Source organism: Rhododendron vialii, chromosome 5a (assembly GCF_030253575.1).
Source record: "Rhododendron vialii isolate Sample 1 chromosome 5a, ASM3025357v1".
In the NCBI taxonomy this organism is placed as follows: domain Eukaryota; kingdom Viridiplantae; phylum Streptophyta; class Magnoliopsida; order Ericales; family Ericaceae; genus Rhododendron; species Rhododendron vialii.
The window spans coordinates 4,899,054-4,917,236 of NC_080561.1; the positions used below are offsets into that span (position 1 = coordinate 4,899,054).

At 38.7% G+C, this 18,183-nt stretch overlaps 3 protein-coding genes and 1 pseudogene across 5 annotated transcripts; 1 reads left to right on the forward strand and 3 right to left on the reverse strand.

The window, feature by feature from the left end:
* Window positions 1-18,183, reverse strand: part of LOC131327465 (golgin candidate 1-like) — a 78,555-nt pseudogene that overhangs the window by 53,576 nt on the left and 6,796 nt on the right.
* Window positions 149-4,428, forward strand: LOC131325587 (2-oxoglutarate-Fe(II) type oxidoreductase hxnY-like). The gene is made up of 8 exons (XM_058357913.1): window positions 149-257; window positions 1,007-1,204; window positions 1,289-1,389; window positions 1,472-1,530; window positions 1,944-2,009; window positions 2,321-2,366; window positions 3,585-3,664; window positions 4,108-4,428. Exons 1-8 carry the CDS (start codon window positions 149-151, stop codon window positions 4,187-4,189), a joined length of 741 nt encoding a protein of 246 aa, XP_058213896.1. The 3' UTR covers window positions 4,190-4,428.
* On the reverse strand, window positions 4,656-13,826 carry LOC131325467 (NADP-dependent malic enzyme-like). 3 transcript variants are annotated; one of them, XM_058357757.1, is made up of 20 exons: window positions 13,808-13,826; window positions 11,603-11,844; window positions 10,357-10,477; window positions 10,192-10,266; window positions 8,699-8,850; window positions 8,512-8,617; window positions 8,175-8,240; window positions 7,998-8,093; window positions 7,836-7,907; window positions 7,410-7,493; window positions 7,235-7,333; window positions 6,809-6,856; window positions 6,678-6,731; window positions 6,448-6,546; window positions 6,267-6,356; window positions 6,081-6,158; window positions 5,880-5,954; window positions 5,681-5,771; window positions 5,155-5,283; window positions 4,656-5,026 (listed from the first exon to the last, which is right to left on the reverse strand). In XM_058357757.1, the coding sequence occupies exons 2-20, from the start codon at window positions 11,752-11,754 to the stop codon at window positions 4,938-4,940; spliced, it is 1,776 nt and encodes a 591-aa protein (XP_058213740.1). In that variant the 5' UTR covers window positions 11,755-11,844; window positions 13,808-13,826; the 3' UTR covers window positions 4,656-4,937. The 3 variants fall into 3 exon arrangements, with proteins under 3 accessions (XP_058213740.1, XP_058213738.1, XP_058213739.1); XM_058357755.1 differs by lacking the exon at window positions 13,808-13,826 and adding an exon at window positions 12,224-12,362; XM_058357756.1 differs by lacking the exon at window positions 13,808-13,826 and adding an exon at window positions 12,044-12,192.
* LOC131325470 (golgin candidate 1-like) lies at window positions 13,313-17,100 on the reverse strand. The gene is made up of 8 exons (XM_058357762.1): window positions 16,471-17,100; window positions 15,989-16,036; window positions 15,799-15,891; window positions 15,550-15,626; window positions 14,854-14,899; window positions 14,671-14,769; window positions 14,520-14,564; window positions 13,313-13,882 (listed from the first exon to the last, which is right to left on the reverse strand). The coding sequence occupies exons 1-8, from the start codon at window positions 16,501-16,503 to the stop codon at window positions 13,811-13,813; spliced, it is 513 nt and encodes a 170-aa protein (XP_058213745.1). The 5' UTR covers window positions 16,504-17,100; the 3' UTR covers window positions 13,313-13,810.

The window sequence follows — 18,183 nt, forward strand, 5'->3', positions numbered from 1 at the left end:
AAATGGTGCAGCATTACAGAAAGCGAAAGATATATGATGAAACCCTATGCCAGAACTCAGAACTAAAATAACTATTCATTTAAATTTTCCTTTGATACTTATATACTAAAAGGTAAACTAAAGGACTTACGTAACAGATCTAACAAACATGATTGCAAACAGAAAGTACTGCCCATCATGTAAATTAGAACTTCATATCTTAGCATCAATAGAAGGTAGAAAGATAACCACTGAAGTCATAAGAATCACAAGCACTTGTATGAATTCACTCTATCCATGTTGGACACATCACTGAAGTTGACAAGTGACACTTTTTGAGTCTTTCAATTGCCTAGAAAAATTTTACATACTTGTTTCAACTTTCACATGCTTCATAAATTGGACAAAACACAGTATCAGACACTTTGACGACACTTCTAAGACACTACCCACCATATATCTAACTCTTCAAAAAGGAAGCCATAACCGAAGGTTGGAATGCAAGACAGCAACATGTTCTGTATGTCTCTTAATCTCTTTACTGAAGAAATTTCACATCCAATACAGAAGAAATATTGCAAACTCGAGCATGGAGTGGACACTGCTAAGATCCTCTCCCATAGCTTTCCAACGACTAACTTTCACTGTTCTGGTGTTTTATAGTCTCTTTTTGCTAGGAATTATTGTCGGTTATACCACTTGTGAATCCCAATTGTCAGGACTTCAGTTCTTGTGTGTTTTTCTGACGTGTGTAGGATCTTCATATTAGATTAGGAAGTGATTTGTAGTCAGTGACTCAAAGGGGCATCAAATATGCTGCAAAAATTAGGAATAATAACAACGGATTGGAATGCAGGCACATTTATAAACACCACTGCTAAACTAAGACATGCATAAATAGCCGTTACATATGAAGTTATGCCGGTGTTTTTCTAAACTTCCATTTAAGATTTGTATCTTCTAGTCCAGCCATATTTTGATGCTTTCAGTTTTTAAGAGTATTGTTTGTGTGGGTCTGAAGTCTGAGCTTTCGAATATAGTCTGTTGTGGGTTCTTATACCTCATTTTCCTTGTGTATCATTTACGACTTTTTGTGCGTACAGTAAGGTGGCAAAAGCAGTTGCGAGGATCATAGCTCTTGCGCTTAACCTAGAAATTGACTATTTTGATCGACAAGAAATGCTTGGGAAGCCTATTGCAACATTGTGCCTGCTACATTATGAAGGTGAAATTCAAATTAAAGGTCATGGAAATGGAACTCTAATGAAATTATCACTCTTGTTGTGATGTGTGTTCTGTTATGTGTCAGGTAGAATTTCTGATCCTGTTAAGGGAATATTCGGAGCAGGTGCACACTCTGATTTTGGTTTTATAACGCTCTTGGCAACAGATGACAACTATGGGCTCCAAGTACTGATATGGCTTGATTTTGAACGTTATCCCTTCTATATTTGGTGGAAAAGATGTTTTTAACCATTTGTATTTATTGCAGATATGCAAGGATAAGGATGCTAAACCTCAACAATGGGAATTTGTAGCACCATTAAAAGGGTTAGTGAATAGAACCCAGAGATTTGTTTTCCTGAAAATGCAATAAAAATATCATTTTCAGTAGTAGTTCTTTCCAGTCCTCGACATACAAGTATGCCTCTTTGTGGTGCATTGTGGCCTAGCTGCCTATGGAATGCATTGTTATGTTCAATAGATCATTCTGTTCTGTGTGGAGAAAAGCCACACATCATAATGGGGGACTATTAACAACTAAACTAGAAAACTGCAAGTGTCAGTTGCAGGTTGCTCTTCTGTTGTTGATTGTAACTTTCATAATTTTGAACAAAAGTTAAATGAAAGAGACCACATATTACGTTTAACTACCGCAACTTGATGTAGAATGAGTCCTTTTCATTTAAATTGCATGGCCAACTGTGTTGATGATTGATATTCAACTTTCAGAGCATTTATAGTGAATTTATAGTGAAATTAGTGAATCTTGCTGACATGCTGGAGCGCTGGAGCAACTGCACTTTCAGGTAATGCACATGTCTCACAGTTCCTATTTTTGCTCTGCCCCTTTAGAAAAAATGCAGAATAAAAAAGATGGTTTAGGAGCTTTGTGACTACCACCCATAGATACTATGCTTTGTTAAGTTGTACCCAGTATGGTAATTAAAATGAAATATGGGACGAGCATTTAGTGCACAGGCTCCACAACAACACATGCTAATTGCCACCGCCATGATTCTTGATTTTGCTAGTAATCTTGCTTACATGCTTTGAGTGTGGGATTAGTATTTTATGACACTTAGGCTAATCTGTGCATTGGCTTGCTTAAATTTTGTAGGTCCACCTGGCATCGAGTGTTGGGTAACGGTCAGGAGAGATATTCGGTAATGACCTTTCAGAAAAGTCTTTTGATTGTTCTTAATTGCATATCCCTCGTGGGATGTTGGTTATAATGTGGTTGGTTACGTTGTGATGAACATGGTGTGTTATACGATAGTTTTGCCTGATATTCAGAATGGCTCGTTTCCGGATCCGGTGATTTTGGACACCATATAGAAATGACCACGCTCCGGTTTCCACTTGGTTTACATCATACATAAAACAGTCAACCCCTGCTTTCTGTTGTTTCTTGTTCCTTTTTTTTTTTCCCCTTCAGGGAAGTTCGGGAGGGGTTCTGTTGCTTTGTTGGAACTTGTTTGTAAACTCAAACCTGTTAACATGCCAAGTAATCATCTTTTGGACTTGCAGTTTGTTAATGTGTTCATCGTTTTTTATCAAAGTGAGCTAAAGGAAAGTATGCTAAATATTTGGTGGCAGGATTGATTCTTGACTCCGACCATTTTGCTGTGGGTTCAGCTCTCTTTCCCCGCTCCTATTAAAACATGAAACCTGATGATGTTACCGCTCTCAGAGTTTGGAGTGATGTTGTTACTGCTCTAAGAGTTTGGAGTCTGAAGTGCTCTTTTTTTCTTTTTTTGTTTTTCCTCGACGAAAGTCAGCATTTTTAGTTGTATTTAGGGAGGTTTGAACTCTTGTCAAATGCATGAGAGTACAGGGTGCCTACCACTTGGTTACCACTCTAATTGTGAGTCTGAAGAGGTAGGACAAGGATTACCCACACCTAGCTAAAGGATTACCCGTGCTGCCATTTATACGTCTTACATCGCAGCACAAGGTCAATTTCAGTGCAGACTTTTTTTCGATCTAAATACAATAATGGTCAATCTCCTACAACAGTCATCGAGTCTTGTAAGTTGTTGCCAATCGGGAGGAGTTTATTTCTCCAGTTGATAATTATGTTTTTGTTAGATTTTTTCCAATCCTCTGTTGCTTCTGGGAAATTTGAGCTTTCTGAGATTATCATTACAGTATTATTTTCTGTGCGGTAAATACTTTCAGAGATTATTAACCAAGCCTGACACAAAGTTTCGAACTCCATATTAAGCTTTTAGTGTAAGCTCATTGCAATCTTGCCCACTATCATTGCATATTTACCTCGTGACTACATTTTCTTCCTTTTTCATTGTTATCGTGCACAATTTTCTGTATCTGAGAAAGGTTATGAACTTATGATCTTTGTGCTAGCTCTTTTACCTGGGCAGATTGCATACTTTGTTGATCCCAGTCATGGTTGTCTTGTTGAATGCTTGCCCACCTGCCAGTCACAAGAGAACCCTCCCAAGTAAGTTTCAAAACTTCTACTAATGTATGGCCCCTTTGTTTGACGGGATATGAGCGTTGAATTGGACAATATGTTCAAGGGGATCACATGTTCGGTTTTTAGTTAGAATTTTTACAACCTGGATTAAATACCGATCAGGTAAAATCCTACAAAGTGTGGAGAATGCGGTACCTTGTAGGCTGTGGTAATATTAATCTGATCACTTTTATCCCATGAAACTGCATATCCTCTAGGATTATATATTCTTCCATTATTAGTTCCGTCAAACAAACTGGCCCTATAAGTATGCCCTCGAATCAGACATTGACAATTTGCAGTTGTTTCGAAGCACCAAAAAAGAGACAATTGCAATTCTGCACCTAGTGCCAATGGAAGTTCTCAAAGGGTGTACTCCCCATCTTTTTTTTGTGAAGTTTTACAGTTTACCAGTGCTTTTCTACCAGGTTTCCACCAATCAAGTTTGAAACTTACATGCTCCAGCGATACAAGGATATGCATGCTGATCTCAATTCATACAACAAATGATACACGGATACCCATGCCGATCTCAACTCATACAACAAATGATCCACCAAAATCGGTCATCACGAATGCTGGAAGTTCCCCTTTGTTGTATAATACTCTGAGGTTCTCTCCTTCCTGCCACAATATATGTACAAACTGGTTCTCCTTGTTGAATAGTGGGAAAATGAGTTCACTGGATTGTTCAATCTCTCTCTCTCTCTCTCTCTCTCTCTCTCTCTCTCTCTCAAATGTACAACCATATGTTTAGGCAAGGTGGATCACTGTGCCTGCATGGAGAACGAAATAATTTGGTTGCGTATATGCAACTATTTGGCGTTGTGTTCAATGTGTTTAGCAATGGAACAACTGTTTTGTCAGTGACACAAGTTTTTCAAAAAGTGACTAAGAACATTATTTCCACCTTAATTCTCGTCATGCTTTAAATAGTGCACTAGGATACTTCCAACTGAACTGATGCTGTGCAAGGTTACCAAAATAGATCCTTCGCTACTTTTCTCATTCCATAAGCAAACAACCGCTAAGGTCGAGCATAGGGATGACAATTTCACCAAAAACTCAACAGATACCCATACCAATCTGAGTCTATGGAGGTGTCTATTTTTAATACACAGCAGCTTATTAAACCACAACTGTTGTGAAACACTACGATCTATGAGGAAGGTTGGTGAAAGATACACCATACAAGAAGGTAAAATTGACACTATACATGACTACAAGCTGAAAAAGATCAATTAACTATTCAGCCAATTCATCTGTAGCTTCTGTAATTCGGAGTATACATGCAGCTTTCAGCGTATTTCACAAGATTCTCAGGTCGAGGGAGACGTGTTGCCACACCTACAAAATTTTGGAATTGATCAAATTATGGTAAGACGCATGAACCAAACATACGGGAAAGAAAGATAAATCACCGAGTTCATACTGCTCGCATGAAGCAAAAAAAACGGGAAAGAGAATAAAATCACCGAGTTCATATGCTTTAGCAGCAACATTAGCTGCAATATGTGCAGAGATCTTTCTGATATTAGATAACGGTGGATAGATCAACCCCTTATCGAAGTTCTCTTTTGTTACTTCCTCCGCCAAAGCTTCAGCTGTTGAAAATAAAATAGCTTATGGATTCAGACACGAGAGCAACCCAATGTCTTCATAGGTCTGGCCGAAAGTGAAAGATTGTTTTGCACTTGAGGTCACACGTCAAGGGAATAAATCAACACACCAGGTACTTTCCATTAATTTTCTACTGGATTTCAAACCTTGTGAAAGTTTACTGATTATTTATGCCATACATGACTACCCAAAACCACAACGTAAGAAAGTATCGTTATGTACACTGAGGACGGTAAAAGGAAAAAAAAAAACAACAAAAGCCAAGTACAATAAAGGAAAAATGAGGAAAAGAAGAATTAGGAATTCCCTTTCTTCTCATTAGCTGGTACGTTTTATTCTACTTGCGATGTATGAAGCCATTCTTATATGTAGTGTACTTACAGGCTGCCAGAAGCATTTCATCACGTACACGAATTGCACCAGACATGACCAAACCCAAACCAAATCCAGGAAAAATGTATGCATTGTTTGCCTGAATTGATCACCAAAAAAGAAAACGATCTTTCAGTTCTTATTTCTTAACATCTGGCCCATCCACACTAAGTAGGCTACAGCATCATAAAATTTAACTTTGCAAAACCTGGCCAGGTACATAGACTACGCCGTTGTATTCCACAGGGTCAAATGGACTTCCACTAGCAAAAATTGCACGCCCCTTGCGTTTAAATGAGAGAGATTCGTTAGTCTTCTAAATATGTTTTCAAGCCAATCAAATATCATACTCTGCAATGAGCATCATCATGGATGATCAGACATAAGGAACTGCACACCCAATTTTTACCTGACTCCAGGTGTAAGCTTCTTCAGCTGTGCATTCAGATTGGGAGGTTGGGTTGGACAGAGCCAAAATGAGAGGTTTCTGCAAGTATTCATTTGCAGTCTTACTTCATGCTGAAACGTTGTGTTTGTGTGTGTGCGCGCGTGCGCGCGCGTGTGTGTGTGAGAGAGAGAGAAAGAGAGAGTGAACCTCATTGAAGGATGCCATGGCCTCAATGACCGCTTTTGTAAATGTTTTTCCTACTCCCGACGAACCAATTAGAACTGTTGGTTTGATAGCCTGATGACATTCCAAGAGTTAATAGAGACTAACAAATCATTAAAACTAACTTCGGATAGTACACCACAAACACAAGGAGAGTTCAACAAACCTTAATAGCATCTAAAAGATCTTTGACAGGTTCGTGTTCATGAGCCCAAGGTTTCTTGAAATGCTGAAGGGAATCCTTACGAGAACTAACAATTAGCCCCTGGAACAGAAATTGCTCACTTCTGTAAGAGAACAAAATTAAAAAGAAAAGAAGATATGGAGCTCTGGATACTTTTCCAAAGACTAAATTTTCATCGTTTAGCAAGGAAGTTTCACTTGACATGTCACTACCTTGGAGTCCACAAGCCAGATCTTCTTACGTGCCTCTTCCAAAGGAGCTTTAATCTATACAGCATAGTCAAAGAACCCAATCACACAAGAAAAAACCACAAGTGAACATGCGTGGGTTAGAAACTGAGTACCTGTTTTGAGATTTCAAGAGCCAATAGTTCCGCTATCCCAGTTCCCGCCTGCAATTCAGAGGACAAAAGCAAGATGGTAAACTTGATTATTCTTTCTTTAAATTCTTGATAACGTCTAGAATCAGCACAGAACTCATCGATAGGGGCAACACAAAACAACGTAAATTTCCACTTCCCAACAACAAGAACCTCCCTCTCTCTCAATATTTTGGATAAAATGCTAAACTGTCTTTATGCTCAAAACCCGAAATGCTGAAAACATCACACCAATCTAGGCCTCAGAGGAGAGATGCATACTTGTGCGGGAGCCACTGGAGGGGGAAAAAAAGGTCTAGGGTCTGAATACATAGATAACTAATTGATTTTCCTAATGGTGTGTGGCAATATAGATGAGGTGAACGTGGAAAACAGTAAGCAGAGTCTTACTTCCCCAGCACCAAGGAATAAAAAAGTTTGATTCGCGAAGGTACCACCAAGTAACTTCAATGCTGCAAGCAGCCCAGCAAGAACCACAGATGCCGTCCCCTACAAAAGTGGGGAGGAGAAAACACTCAGACAAGAAAACCTGATTTGTAGGATCCATCAACATGATTCCTTATACCTGGATATCATCATTGAAGGTGAGATGAGTAGTACCATATTTCGCAAGCAGCTTAAACGCATTGTGGTTTGCAAAATCTTCAAACTGTAGAGTGATGGCAGCAAGTCAAACCAGAATTACAACAGCATGAGCAAGATTGGGTTCCGAAAATTCACTACCTCCGTCCCAGATTAATGGTCCTTCACAAGAATTGTGCCCTTTAATCAGACCAACGCAAAATGTACCTCAGTAAAAGAAAATTTCAAATTCTTTTACTAATCAAAAGAGCTCAATTAGTTCTTCTAGATAAAGTTTTCACAATCATTGAAGAATATAATTAAACATACTGTAGTAGATCATTTAATTATATGTCCTGAATATAGAATTGTGACAATTAAATTGAGACGGAGCGAGTATGATTTAAGGATCAATTGGGGTCGTGTCCACCTGTATCAGTACTTTTTCACCGTAATTCTGTTTGACAGCACTCATGAATTCATGAAGAAGGTCATCATATTCCTGAAAAACAAATTTCCAAATCTATTGCCAGTTAAATTGAATGCATTTTTGTGCTTTAATTAAGAACATAAAATGCTAAAACCATCGGACCTTCCCAGTTCCCCTCCTTTGTCTGAGCCCAATGTAAAACTCATCCTTCAACAACTGCTCGTTGTTTGTCCCCACATCAATGGTAACGGGCAAACACTGCACAAGCAAATAAAAACATATTAAAATGGAAACAGGAAACATACTTTATAGTCTATAGTATCAGCTGATGGCGCTTACCGCAGAAGGTCTAACTCCTCCAAGTGCTGCATATAGAGCCAGTTTTCCAACAGGTATGCCCATTCCCTGAAATGATTCAAGTATTAACTAAACAAGGACTTCGACAAAAGCATTTTCCAGTTGCCACAACAGGCCATCTAAACCAGAACCTTATTAAAATACAGAACCTTGCAACTAACAACCAAAAATGTATCTTAAATACATGTGAAATTTAGCCAAAAGTCAAAATGGAAGCACTGAAAACCTACCTGTGAGTACGCCAATATTCTGTTTTATCGGTAGAAACATATTTGATCAGTAAGTATTTGCAGAAATAAAAAGGAAAATGCGCATTCACCTGGCAGCCAAGGTCCCCAAGTCCCAAAATTCGCTCTCCGTCAGTCACGACAATAACTTGAATGCTCCTCTCAGGCCAGTTTTTCAATAGCTCATGAATCTTTCCTCTGTAAACCCAAGATACTGGTGTTAAGCTGATATTATTACAACTTTTAAGCCTGATATATGGAGATTACACCAAGTCATACTTCTCTTTCAAGCTAATGTAAGGACCCTGAGGGCGCCTGTAAATGCTCCCATACTTCTGGCAAGCCTCACCAACAGTTGGAGTGTAGACAACAGGGAGAAGTTCCTCAACATTGTCTATGAGAAGCTTGTAGAACAGTCTCTCATTCCTCTCCTGTAAACCAAAATAATTTGGAAAAACAATGAAGTACGCAGAACCATAATTGTTAAAAACCTACGATACATGTTACGTATCCTATGATTTGTATCGTCTTCTTCGGAGAACGATACGTACTCCACACTGCATTCTTTTTGTATAAAAATCTTATGATACGATTGCATATCTTACGATTTATATGTGTATCTAATTTGGTACGTATCCTACAATTACTTATTGGGAAAAAGTCGAACATTATTTTAAGAAACATAACCCCAAATGCAATTAATCTAAGCCATTTAATCGAATTATGGCATCTTTCAAACCATTTGATAGAAATTCAACCTCAATGTAGGGCTTGTATAGAAGAAAAAACCATACTTCGATTGTATTTTGTCTAACTTTTCTTTTCCTAACAAAGGAAACATAAAGCCTTAATGTAAAAAGCATCAATTGAGAGACTTGAAATTTTGCATCTTAAAAACTTTTTTTTTTTAAATATAAGCATAGTTTGTTGGTGTTATTAGGTAGATCTACTTTTTAATTGTATATTAACTATGATTAACGTTGTCGAAGCATAAACTAAATTTAGTATTTTAGCACAAGAAAATTAAGTCCAAAAAGTCCAATTGACAAAACCCAAAGATGGAAGATATTATTGAAGAAGATATAAATATCTATTTTTTAGAAACTCTAAAATATCTAACTCCAGAAGCTCTAAAATATCCTTGTGTAATATCATAGAGGTTTTGTGAGAATTAGGCACATGTGTGATTTTAGAATTACCTCAAAATTTATCTTGTTTGAAAATATCTTTGTACTAGAGTCTTCCATGGAGTAGTATAAATAGGGATGGATTCTGGCCATTTTGTACCAAGTTAAAAAAAGTTTGAGTTCAACTATTTCCTTCCTCACTCTTGTCTTTAGTATTTTCCATCTTCCAAAAATCTTGTCCAATTAAACAATAAAACTCATACTCTTTCAACAAAATGTATCTCAAGATATGCAATATGTATCCCGATATGATCTATACAATGGAAAAAACGATACACAATATGTATCCCAATTTGAAAACACTGCAAAGAACTATCATTTTCTACTTCCCCCAAGTTTTTTTTTTTTTCCTTCTTGTGTTCTAAGTCACGACTCCAACATCAGATTAGACAATGAAAGATGGGATTCAACACAGCACTTCATCCATATCCTGTTAAAATCAATATCGACTCATCTAGTTGTACATTGTCATGTGAGCTGAATATTACTCCGTATTAAAATATATCCATATAGCACTGAGCATGCCACGTAATTAACTTTTAGATTCAAGTCAAGAATTTGGAGGATTGTGCGTGAACAAGGCACCTGGAGGTCCATCATTGCCATGTACTTCTGCAATGGAACTTCATATTGACGAATAATGTGCATCATTTTCTTCTCCTGATAAGTTAAAATGGTTAGTTCAACAAGAATCACAATAACTAATAGTAAGATTGAAGATCCAAAACACACATGGTTGATTTCACTTACCTGAAGTTGTTGAGTGATAACCACAGGGGGTAGCAGACCACACAAATAATGAGCATCCCTCTCTTTCTCGGTGAAGGCAAGCCCCTTGTTATAGTGTGGGTCCCTCAACAAAGAAAACCCACTGAAGCACACGAACAACAGCAAAGAAAGAAGTTTATATTAGCATAAACAAAACACGTTACAATGATAAACAATTGCAGCACGTTAGATGGGGTTATAAACATTTACATACTCGTATGTAAGTATATCTACTGAGAGTTGACAAAGTAGAGCATTACAGTTAGACATCAGTATTCATTATAGTTTCTGAAACAAATTAGAGGAAGAGTAGAGAACAAGAAATTATTGACAAACGGTAAATTTCATTATCAACACAAGCATGCACACATAGATAGAACATTAGGAAAAGTGTATGACATGGACATACTCTTAGATAGGGCGGGTCCATCGTTTGTATCGCCAGGACAATAAAGGAGAACTCTAAGGTCCCAAAATTTAGAGCAAGAGACTCTCCCCGAATTCTTAATGAAAGGTCATAATTCTCTTTAGTGTGTGGCGTCACAAATCCAAATGGATCGTGACCTTCGATTCTGAATTCGGGGACAATTTCTTGGTCCCAATTCTGAAACTATAGCGCTGATGGAAATAAATCTAGCATGATATAATCCCATACAAAGGTTTTTAAAGACATCTCTTCCATCCTGTATCGGTCTGCATGTAACGGTTTTTGCACCGTCCGATACCGTTACACCCCTAACATATGGTGGTATGAAAAGTTGCATGAGTATCGGCTGGTTCCCGTTATGTATCCATCCGTTATCAATTCACGGAGTGGTTCACAGCTATACTGGACCTTTTGGACACTTTAAGAGCATTTTTTCCAAAACCAAATTTTAAAACTTACTACAAGAGTCTTGCTACGTACCGTTCATAGTACCTGATACTGTTACACTGTGACAGTTTCTACTGTTACGTTGCCCTATACCGTTATTTGAAACCTTTATTTCCACTGGTTGTATAAGTAACAATTGGTTTGACAACATCAGAATCGGGCAACAGTCATGGAAACTTTGATCCTTTGCATTTCATTAACAACTAATTCATAGCATCAGGCATCACTGCATCATCTAGCAACAATTTTAAAATAATTTCCTTCTAGCAAATAGCCGAAATCAAACTAGAAAATAACACCAATCACGATTAAGATAAACCATCAGCCAAAAATGAGGAAGAACATGAACAGAACCTGGCAACGTAGGTAGCCCAGGGGGTAACTATTTGGTCCTCGGTGGCACGATCCTCACCGTACACGTCCTCAACCCTGCCGCCGAGGGTCGGTTTCGGATCCACGTCCGCCGCCGCCGCACCGTCCCTCGCGTCCTTCAATGTGCTCTCCATCGCAACCCTAGACTCTCTCTCTCCTCCACCGCCACCGTTGCCGCAACCGCTCGAGCTCAGAGACACTCTCAAAACACCTAACCCCTTTCTCTGCAATAGACAGAAAGATTGATTGATACAAGTGCTGTATACGCACCAGAATATACATATATGCAGTGAACTCTAATCACATAATTCGCGTGCGGTTCGTGAGCAGGAACGCGATCGCCAAAGCCTCTTTCGACGCGACCTAAACAACTAAAATCCTCAAGAATTGAGAGCGGGAACGTGGGGCATTTTGAAGAATTACGTGACTAAGAGTCAACTATCCTTATTGTTTCTGCTTAGGAAAGTATGCGAACAGATAACCAATCATTCATGGCAGCCATTTCGTTTACGTCAATTGTGAATCAAGGAAATTGTAATGTATGAGATGTTCGGGTTTATGGAGTTATGTGCGTGAGTGGTAATACATAGTGTAATGGAGTACCAGGAAAGTGCCCCTGTTCAGAGATAGCATCGCTGAGAAAATCTAGAAGAGAGAGAGAGAGAGAGAGAGAGCAAATAAAGCGCCGCTTCCACACTCTCTCTCTCTCTCCCCGTCTGTATGAAGTTGTTTCTGTTGTTTTCGTCATCTATATATTTGCGTTACTGCAGGCGGACACGTGGAGTTTCGGTTTTTTAAGACGTTGAGAGTGTGTGTATATGTGTGTGTGTATATATATATAAGTGGGCCATTTGAGGCCGACTGAGGGTCTGACTGTGATGATCTCACCACATTTTGAGTTGGGCTCGGCAAAAGGCACTAAAATACTCGCAAAAGGTCTCGTTCTCGTTTTGCTAAGGAAAATAAATATTTATTTAAAAAATAAATACTTATTTTTTGAATGAAATGTAATGTATTTATGAGAGAATGACATATCTCGTAAAATGAAAAAACTTAAAAAATAAGAATATCAGCAGAACAAAGCTTAACACTTTTAGGTTAAATGGCAACCCGCAGTATGAAGAAACTCGGAAAAACAAACTTAACCTAGACCTTAGAAAACAAAAAAAAGGAGAGGAGAGGAGAGGAAATGCCGGCGAGACTCCTACCCGTCCCAAGACAAATCATGCGTTGTGGATACAAGGCCGTGTATTAGGGTTACAGGGGAGATAGAGTGAGAGGCGATTAGTCAAGTTGCTTATTGCCTATCTCATTTGCGTAGAGAGAGATATTCCAGTATACATCGAAAAACATATTAAAGAAGGAATTGATTTCGCACTCCACAAATTACTATTTGCACTGCAAAGTAGTACAGTGCGAAAGTTAATTGCACGTGGGGTCCTGGTGGGGTTTGACTTTCGCGTTCCACTTTTGTAGTGCATATGGCAATTTATAGAGTGCAAAACTCATTGTAAACAAAGGTACACCATCACCTATTACTTCTTGTAAATGATGGTACTGGACCAGCTATCTATCACCTATAGCTTCTTCAAAAAGGCTTATGACAACATCACAATTTAATATCTATAGATGCAATAGCCAAAAATAACTTAGTACTGTGAAAATCATAAGTGATAGTTGAAGCAGGTGATATAAAACTGAATCTCCTTGCCAAGGTAGGCATTCTTGGATTTCTAATACGTCTCAATAGCACAGTAAGTAATGAAAAAGTCACACTTCCATTTTTCACTGATTTGAGTTTGCGTGCACGGTAGCTTTTTCGGGCCAGGTAATTTTTCCACACTATCAAAAGCAAAAACTGATGTGTCCAAATAATAGGAAGTGCGTGCAGTTACGATCCATGAGTAATTGAAATCGTCATGGCTGCTTGAAGAAAGAGTTGCATCATGTATAAACCACCGCGCTCTTCCAACATCAATGGTTCACCATAACACTACTTTTTCTCTATCAGAGTGGTGCAATGCATATGAAGATGACAATGATGACCAAGGGAAGCGAAAGAAACAGTATTTTTCTCAATCCCCACGATTCTCGGTTTGGTCTTATGCATAATTAGAGATCAAACACTGTTGTAGAAGCCACAAATAGAGAAATAGCATAGTATGCCAACGGGCCTAAAGGAGCTACATATCATGGCAACGTATGGTTGGCAAGTCCCATGGATACTGCAACTTCTCTTGCATCAAAAGAATCAGCTTGCTCCTACATTCATTGCACAGAACACGGATGAGTAGTCTATAAATATTTGAAGTGCCAAATTTCAATAAAATTAACCGCCTCATGTATCTTGTATACAGAATTTTGAACAGGCGAATGCATCGGAGGATATAAATAACTAACACATTATTCTTGGTAATGCACTTCATTATGCTGATTGCTACAATCTATCTTTCATTGTGCGTTTAAATTAGTTCTCTCCTTGTAGGTAAAGCATGGTGAATTTCTTGGTGATAATCAAGGGGTTCAAATGGCTGTTGGAGCAAGATTGGAAGAGAGAGTGAATTATGGGAAAGAGTGCTAAACAGAGCTCCAACGCGTTTAACGTTAAATAGGAGGTTGGCCAAGATGTTGCTCTACCATTCTATCCAGCTCCATACATTTCTCTTAGGTATATGTCATCTGCATTCTACATGTTCTTAGTTTGTCCTGAGTAGACTGACGGGCTCATGCGCTCAATAAAGTGTTCTTCCATGATATCATTCGATAAATATACCTATGATAAACCTAACAAACATATATGCATATACATAATTACATACACACGCATATGTGTATATAGTCGACTACCAACAAGCACAAAAAATGGACCACAATGTTGCAAAAGGCCTCATATTCATACCTGAAGGCGATGTAGCAGATCCATCAAGAAAAGATGCACAAATACCTGCAGATTGTTCAACATGACTATCAGGCACTTTATTTCAGATGTTTTACTAGATATTTCCAAGAGGAATGTACCCCAAATTTTGTAGATGGCATAACGTTCTCACCAAATAGAAAAGCAGGAGAAGTTGGGCAGTTGGAAATCGCCAAAGAAATCTTGTGGCCTTGACAGCTCCAGAACCTAGTAGTTTTGCAGCCTTCTGCAACTGCATTAGACAAGTTCAAAGAATCAGGAACAAAACAAGGGTGCAAGACTACAGCAAAAGTGCAACAGAAAAGAGCAAGGCTACCTGCATGCTTGCCCCAACCATATGGCGACGATACGAGGGGATAGGCCTGTAATAAATTTGGTATGAGAAAAAGAAAAAAATAAAGATAAGGTATTATTTCCAGATGTTAAATTCTGAAGTCAAGTTCAAAAAATGACGAGGCTATATGCATGCAAGTCTTATTCTGATTTATAAAGACTGTTCCTCTCTCTACGTCGGAGTCAAAGACAGACTTGGTTACATACTAAGAAACCAAATTCCATAAGGCACAATGGTAGGTTTGACAGACTCAAGTAGGGAGATAAAAATGGTTTTCATCCAGATGGAACAAATCCATTTTAGTATTGGTTGGCACCGGCAACTTCATCTGGAATTCCTGATTAGTTTAAATTCCTAGTAAACCACTGACTCACAATGCTCTTTGAACTGCTTCCCAAATTACTTCTAAGAAGAAGTCCACATGATTCTTAGTATAAAGCAATGCTCTATTCTCACATCTTCAATTCAATGTGTTCCCATACTTTAGGGACTTCCAATAAGAAAGGCATGCTTGAAGTAGTTCCGTTTCCTTTTCTTTGTTGTTTTCTACATTGCGTTTGAACTGTTTTTTGTCACTTTTGCATGTGACTAATGTTTTGCTTACTCTATCTAATATGAAGGTACAGGTAGTGCAATTTCAAAGCAGATCTACAAGGCCAGAGAGAGAGAGCAACATACTCAAGTGCTTTCATGTCAGTGTCTTCTTCCCAAGACAGCGAAGCTTGATGAGAAACTGTGATCCTTTCTGTTTCTACCTGCTCAATTAAACAATAAACCGAAAAGTAGTACTCATAAGTCATAAGACATTTCTGTCACATTTCATCACCACAAGCTTAAAGGGGCTGATATCACTCTCCACATAGCGGAGGGCGGGTTTTCAAACCCAGGATGATTCATTGAGAAGTAGAGAATAGTGAGAAGACAGACTTGGGATTCCTGAAGACGCTTTATCTCCTCCAACTGAAATTCTGCTGCAGCTTTTTCACTAGCCATGGTTTCCAACTGTGTTTGCTTGTAATACTGAATCATACACATCAGTGTTGTACATGGTGAGTCATGAAGATGTAAATTACAATAGTGAAATGACTGAAATTTAAAAATTTTGACTTCGACATACCGACAGATCAGTTGGCTCACGGTAAAGTTTCTCTAGCTCCATATGCTCCTGTTCCACAACAGTCAAGGTGATTAATTGAGTAAATGACTGGTACAACTGGGAAATATCTGATGCAACTGCGAAATATGAAGTGTGTGAATGCGTACGAGGTAGAATTAAGTGAAAACAGTGACAGGATCCATAATTGAATTAAGTAGAACACACATTGGCCTCTAGCAGAAAATAGATGTAACTTACATAATACATCAGATTAAAAATAGAGAATTGCTCAAGTCTCAACAATAGATGTCAAAATGGAGGCAGCATCATTTTCAGAGAACAAAAAAGACAAGGGTTCTGAAGAAAAAATTCTGAATCTATTTTAGTTTCATCCTTCCATCACCTCAATATACAAGTCATGACATGGAAACCTTTTGCATCAAAACATTACAAGTTTACAACATGCTTTTGCGTTCCTCCAAAATGATTATTGTTAGCTTTACCTGTTTCGGACAAATTATTGTAGTTATACACATCTCCGCCGAGTCCTAAGAACAAATGGCATATAAGCAATCTGTATGATTTTCTTTGCGAGTAATGATGTACATAACTGCTTCCACATCTCCGCTGAGTCCTAGAAACCAGTGCCGTAACCATTCACCCAATCATTTCACCAGAACGGGTATGTGAACCGGCACCATCCTTGACCGTCCCAATTGCAATCAACGGATGTGATCGCAGCCTTCCTAATAGGCTCACCCATTGGTTAATTAACCACTAACGGTCAATTAACCAACGGGCTTCTAGAAGAACTTGTGTGATTCACCTGCCACACGTACGCCATGCGGCTTCCACGTCACTGCCACCTGTTAACCAAGTTGCAATCAGAAGAAGAGCCAAATAGGCGCCCCCAGTGGTTAATTAACCACTATCGGTCAAATAACCAACGGGCTTCTAGAAGAACCTCTGTGACTCCCGCTACATGTACGCCATGCGGCTTCCCCGTCACTGCCACCTGTTCGCCAAGTCGCAATAAGATCAAAGAACTTGGTTCGTTTGATACTTGCCTGCACATGCCATGCGCTGACAAACTTGCCTCCAAAGAAAAACATGTACAGCCGCAAGTACATGTGCCTGCGTATGCCAACAAACTTGACTGTTAATTTGATCGGAATAAGAAAAACATGTACAGCCACAAGGCCCACAACAAAGAAACTTGCCTCCAAAGAAGAAAGCTTGCCCTCAGCCTTGCCGGGCTAGCTCAACTTCTTCCTGCCATGCTGGCATCATTATAATCACAAGTAATCTTATGGATACGTACTTCATCAACACTGTTTGCTTACAAAGGCATCTAATAGTGCAGTTCTCCTTCAAAAATGACAAAACTTATACCAAAACCGACGAGAGAAAACCTATATGACGAAGCAAAGACCGAAAAGTAACACAGCCATTCAAGACTCATTGGATTAGGAGTGTCCAAAAACTTGGCAATGGAAACTACGATAAGTTTGATGCTGGAACTCAACAGGAAACCTACATTAAGAATGGAAACTCCGATAAGATTTATGCTGGAACTTAAGAGCAAACCTACATTATGAAAGTTTGACCTCAAACACAAATACCAGATAAGATGTCTACAGATTTATTCCTACCTACATGCTTGGAATTTGATTCTATATCTTATCAGGAGAAGCATAACTTTGAAAAGCTATTTCATAGAGAGCTAATACTTCTTGTGGAGCCCACACAATTACATTGAGTGCTAATTATTCACTCAATTCATTATTTTTGTGCACAAGTTCATGAAAATATAAACCAACCATATATTTTCTAAAATCGAACCTGAATCGTTTGATTTGCCTCTTCAGGAGACTTGTCTTGTCCACGACGAGCACGGGCTTCTAAATCTTGCAGTTCTTGGTTTAAGGATGCAAATTCAACCTGATGCCATGTGGTGATGATAATGCAGACTTTCACCCAAGAATAGAAACTTTCTAGAGAAATCCAGACCAGAAAATATTCTATTGCGTACCTTCAGCAGTGCCACCTTCTGCTCAAGTTCTGCAGCCTTCGTAGTTTTTTCATCAGCCGTTCTCTACATAGGGAAGTTAAGAACAATATCGATTTCAGTTCAACGGTCTTGCTAACCGCCGCCTAGTGGGCGGAGTATAATACACAAATAATTCCAAACAAGTTCGGATAGCAATACATATCTC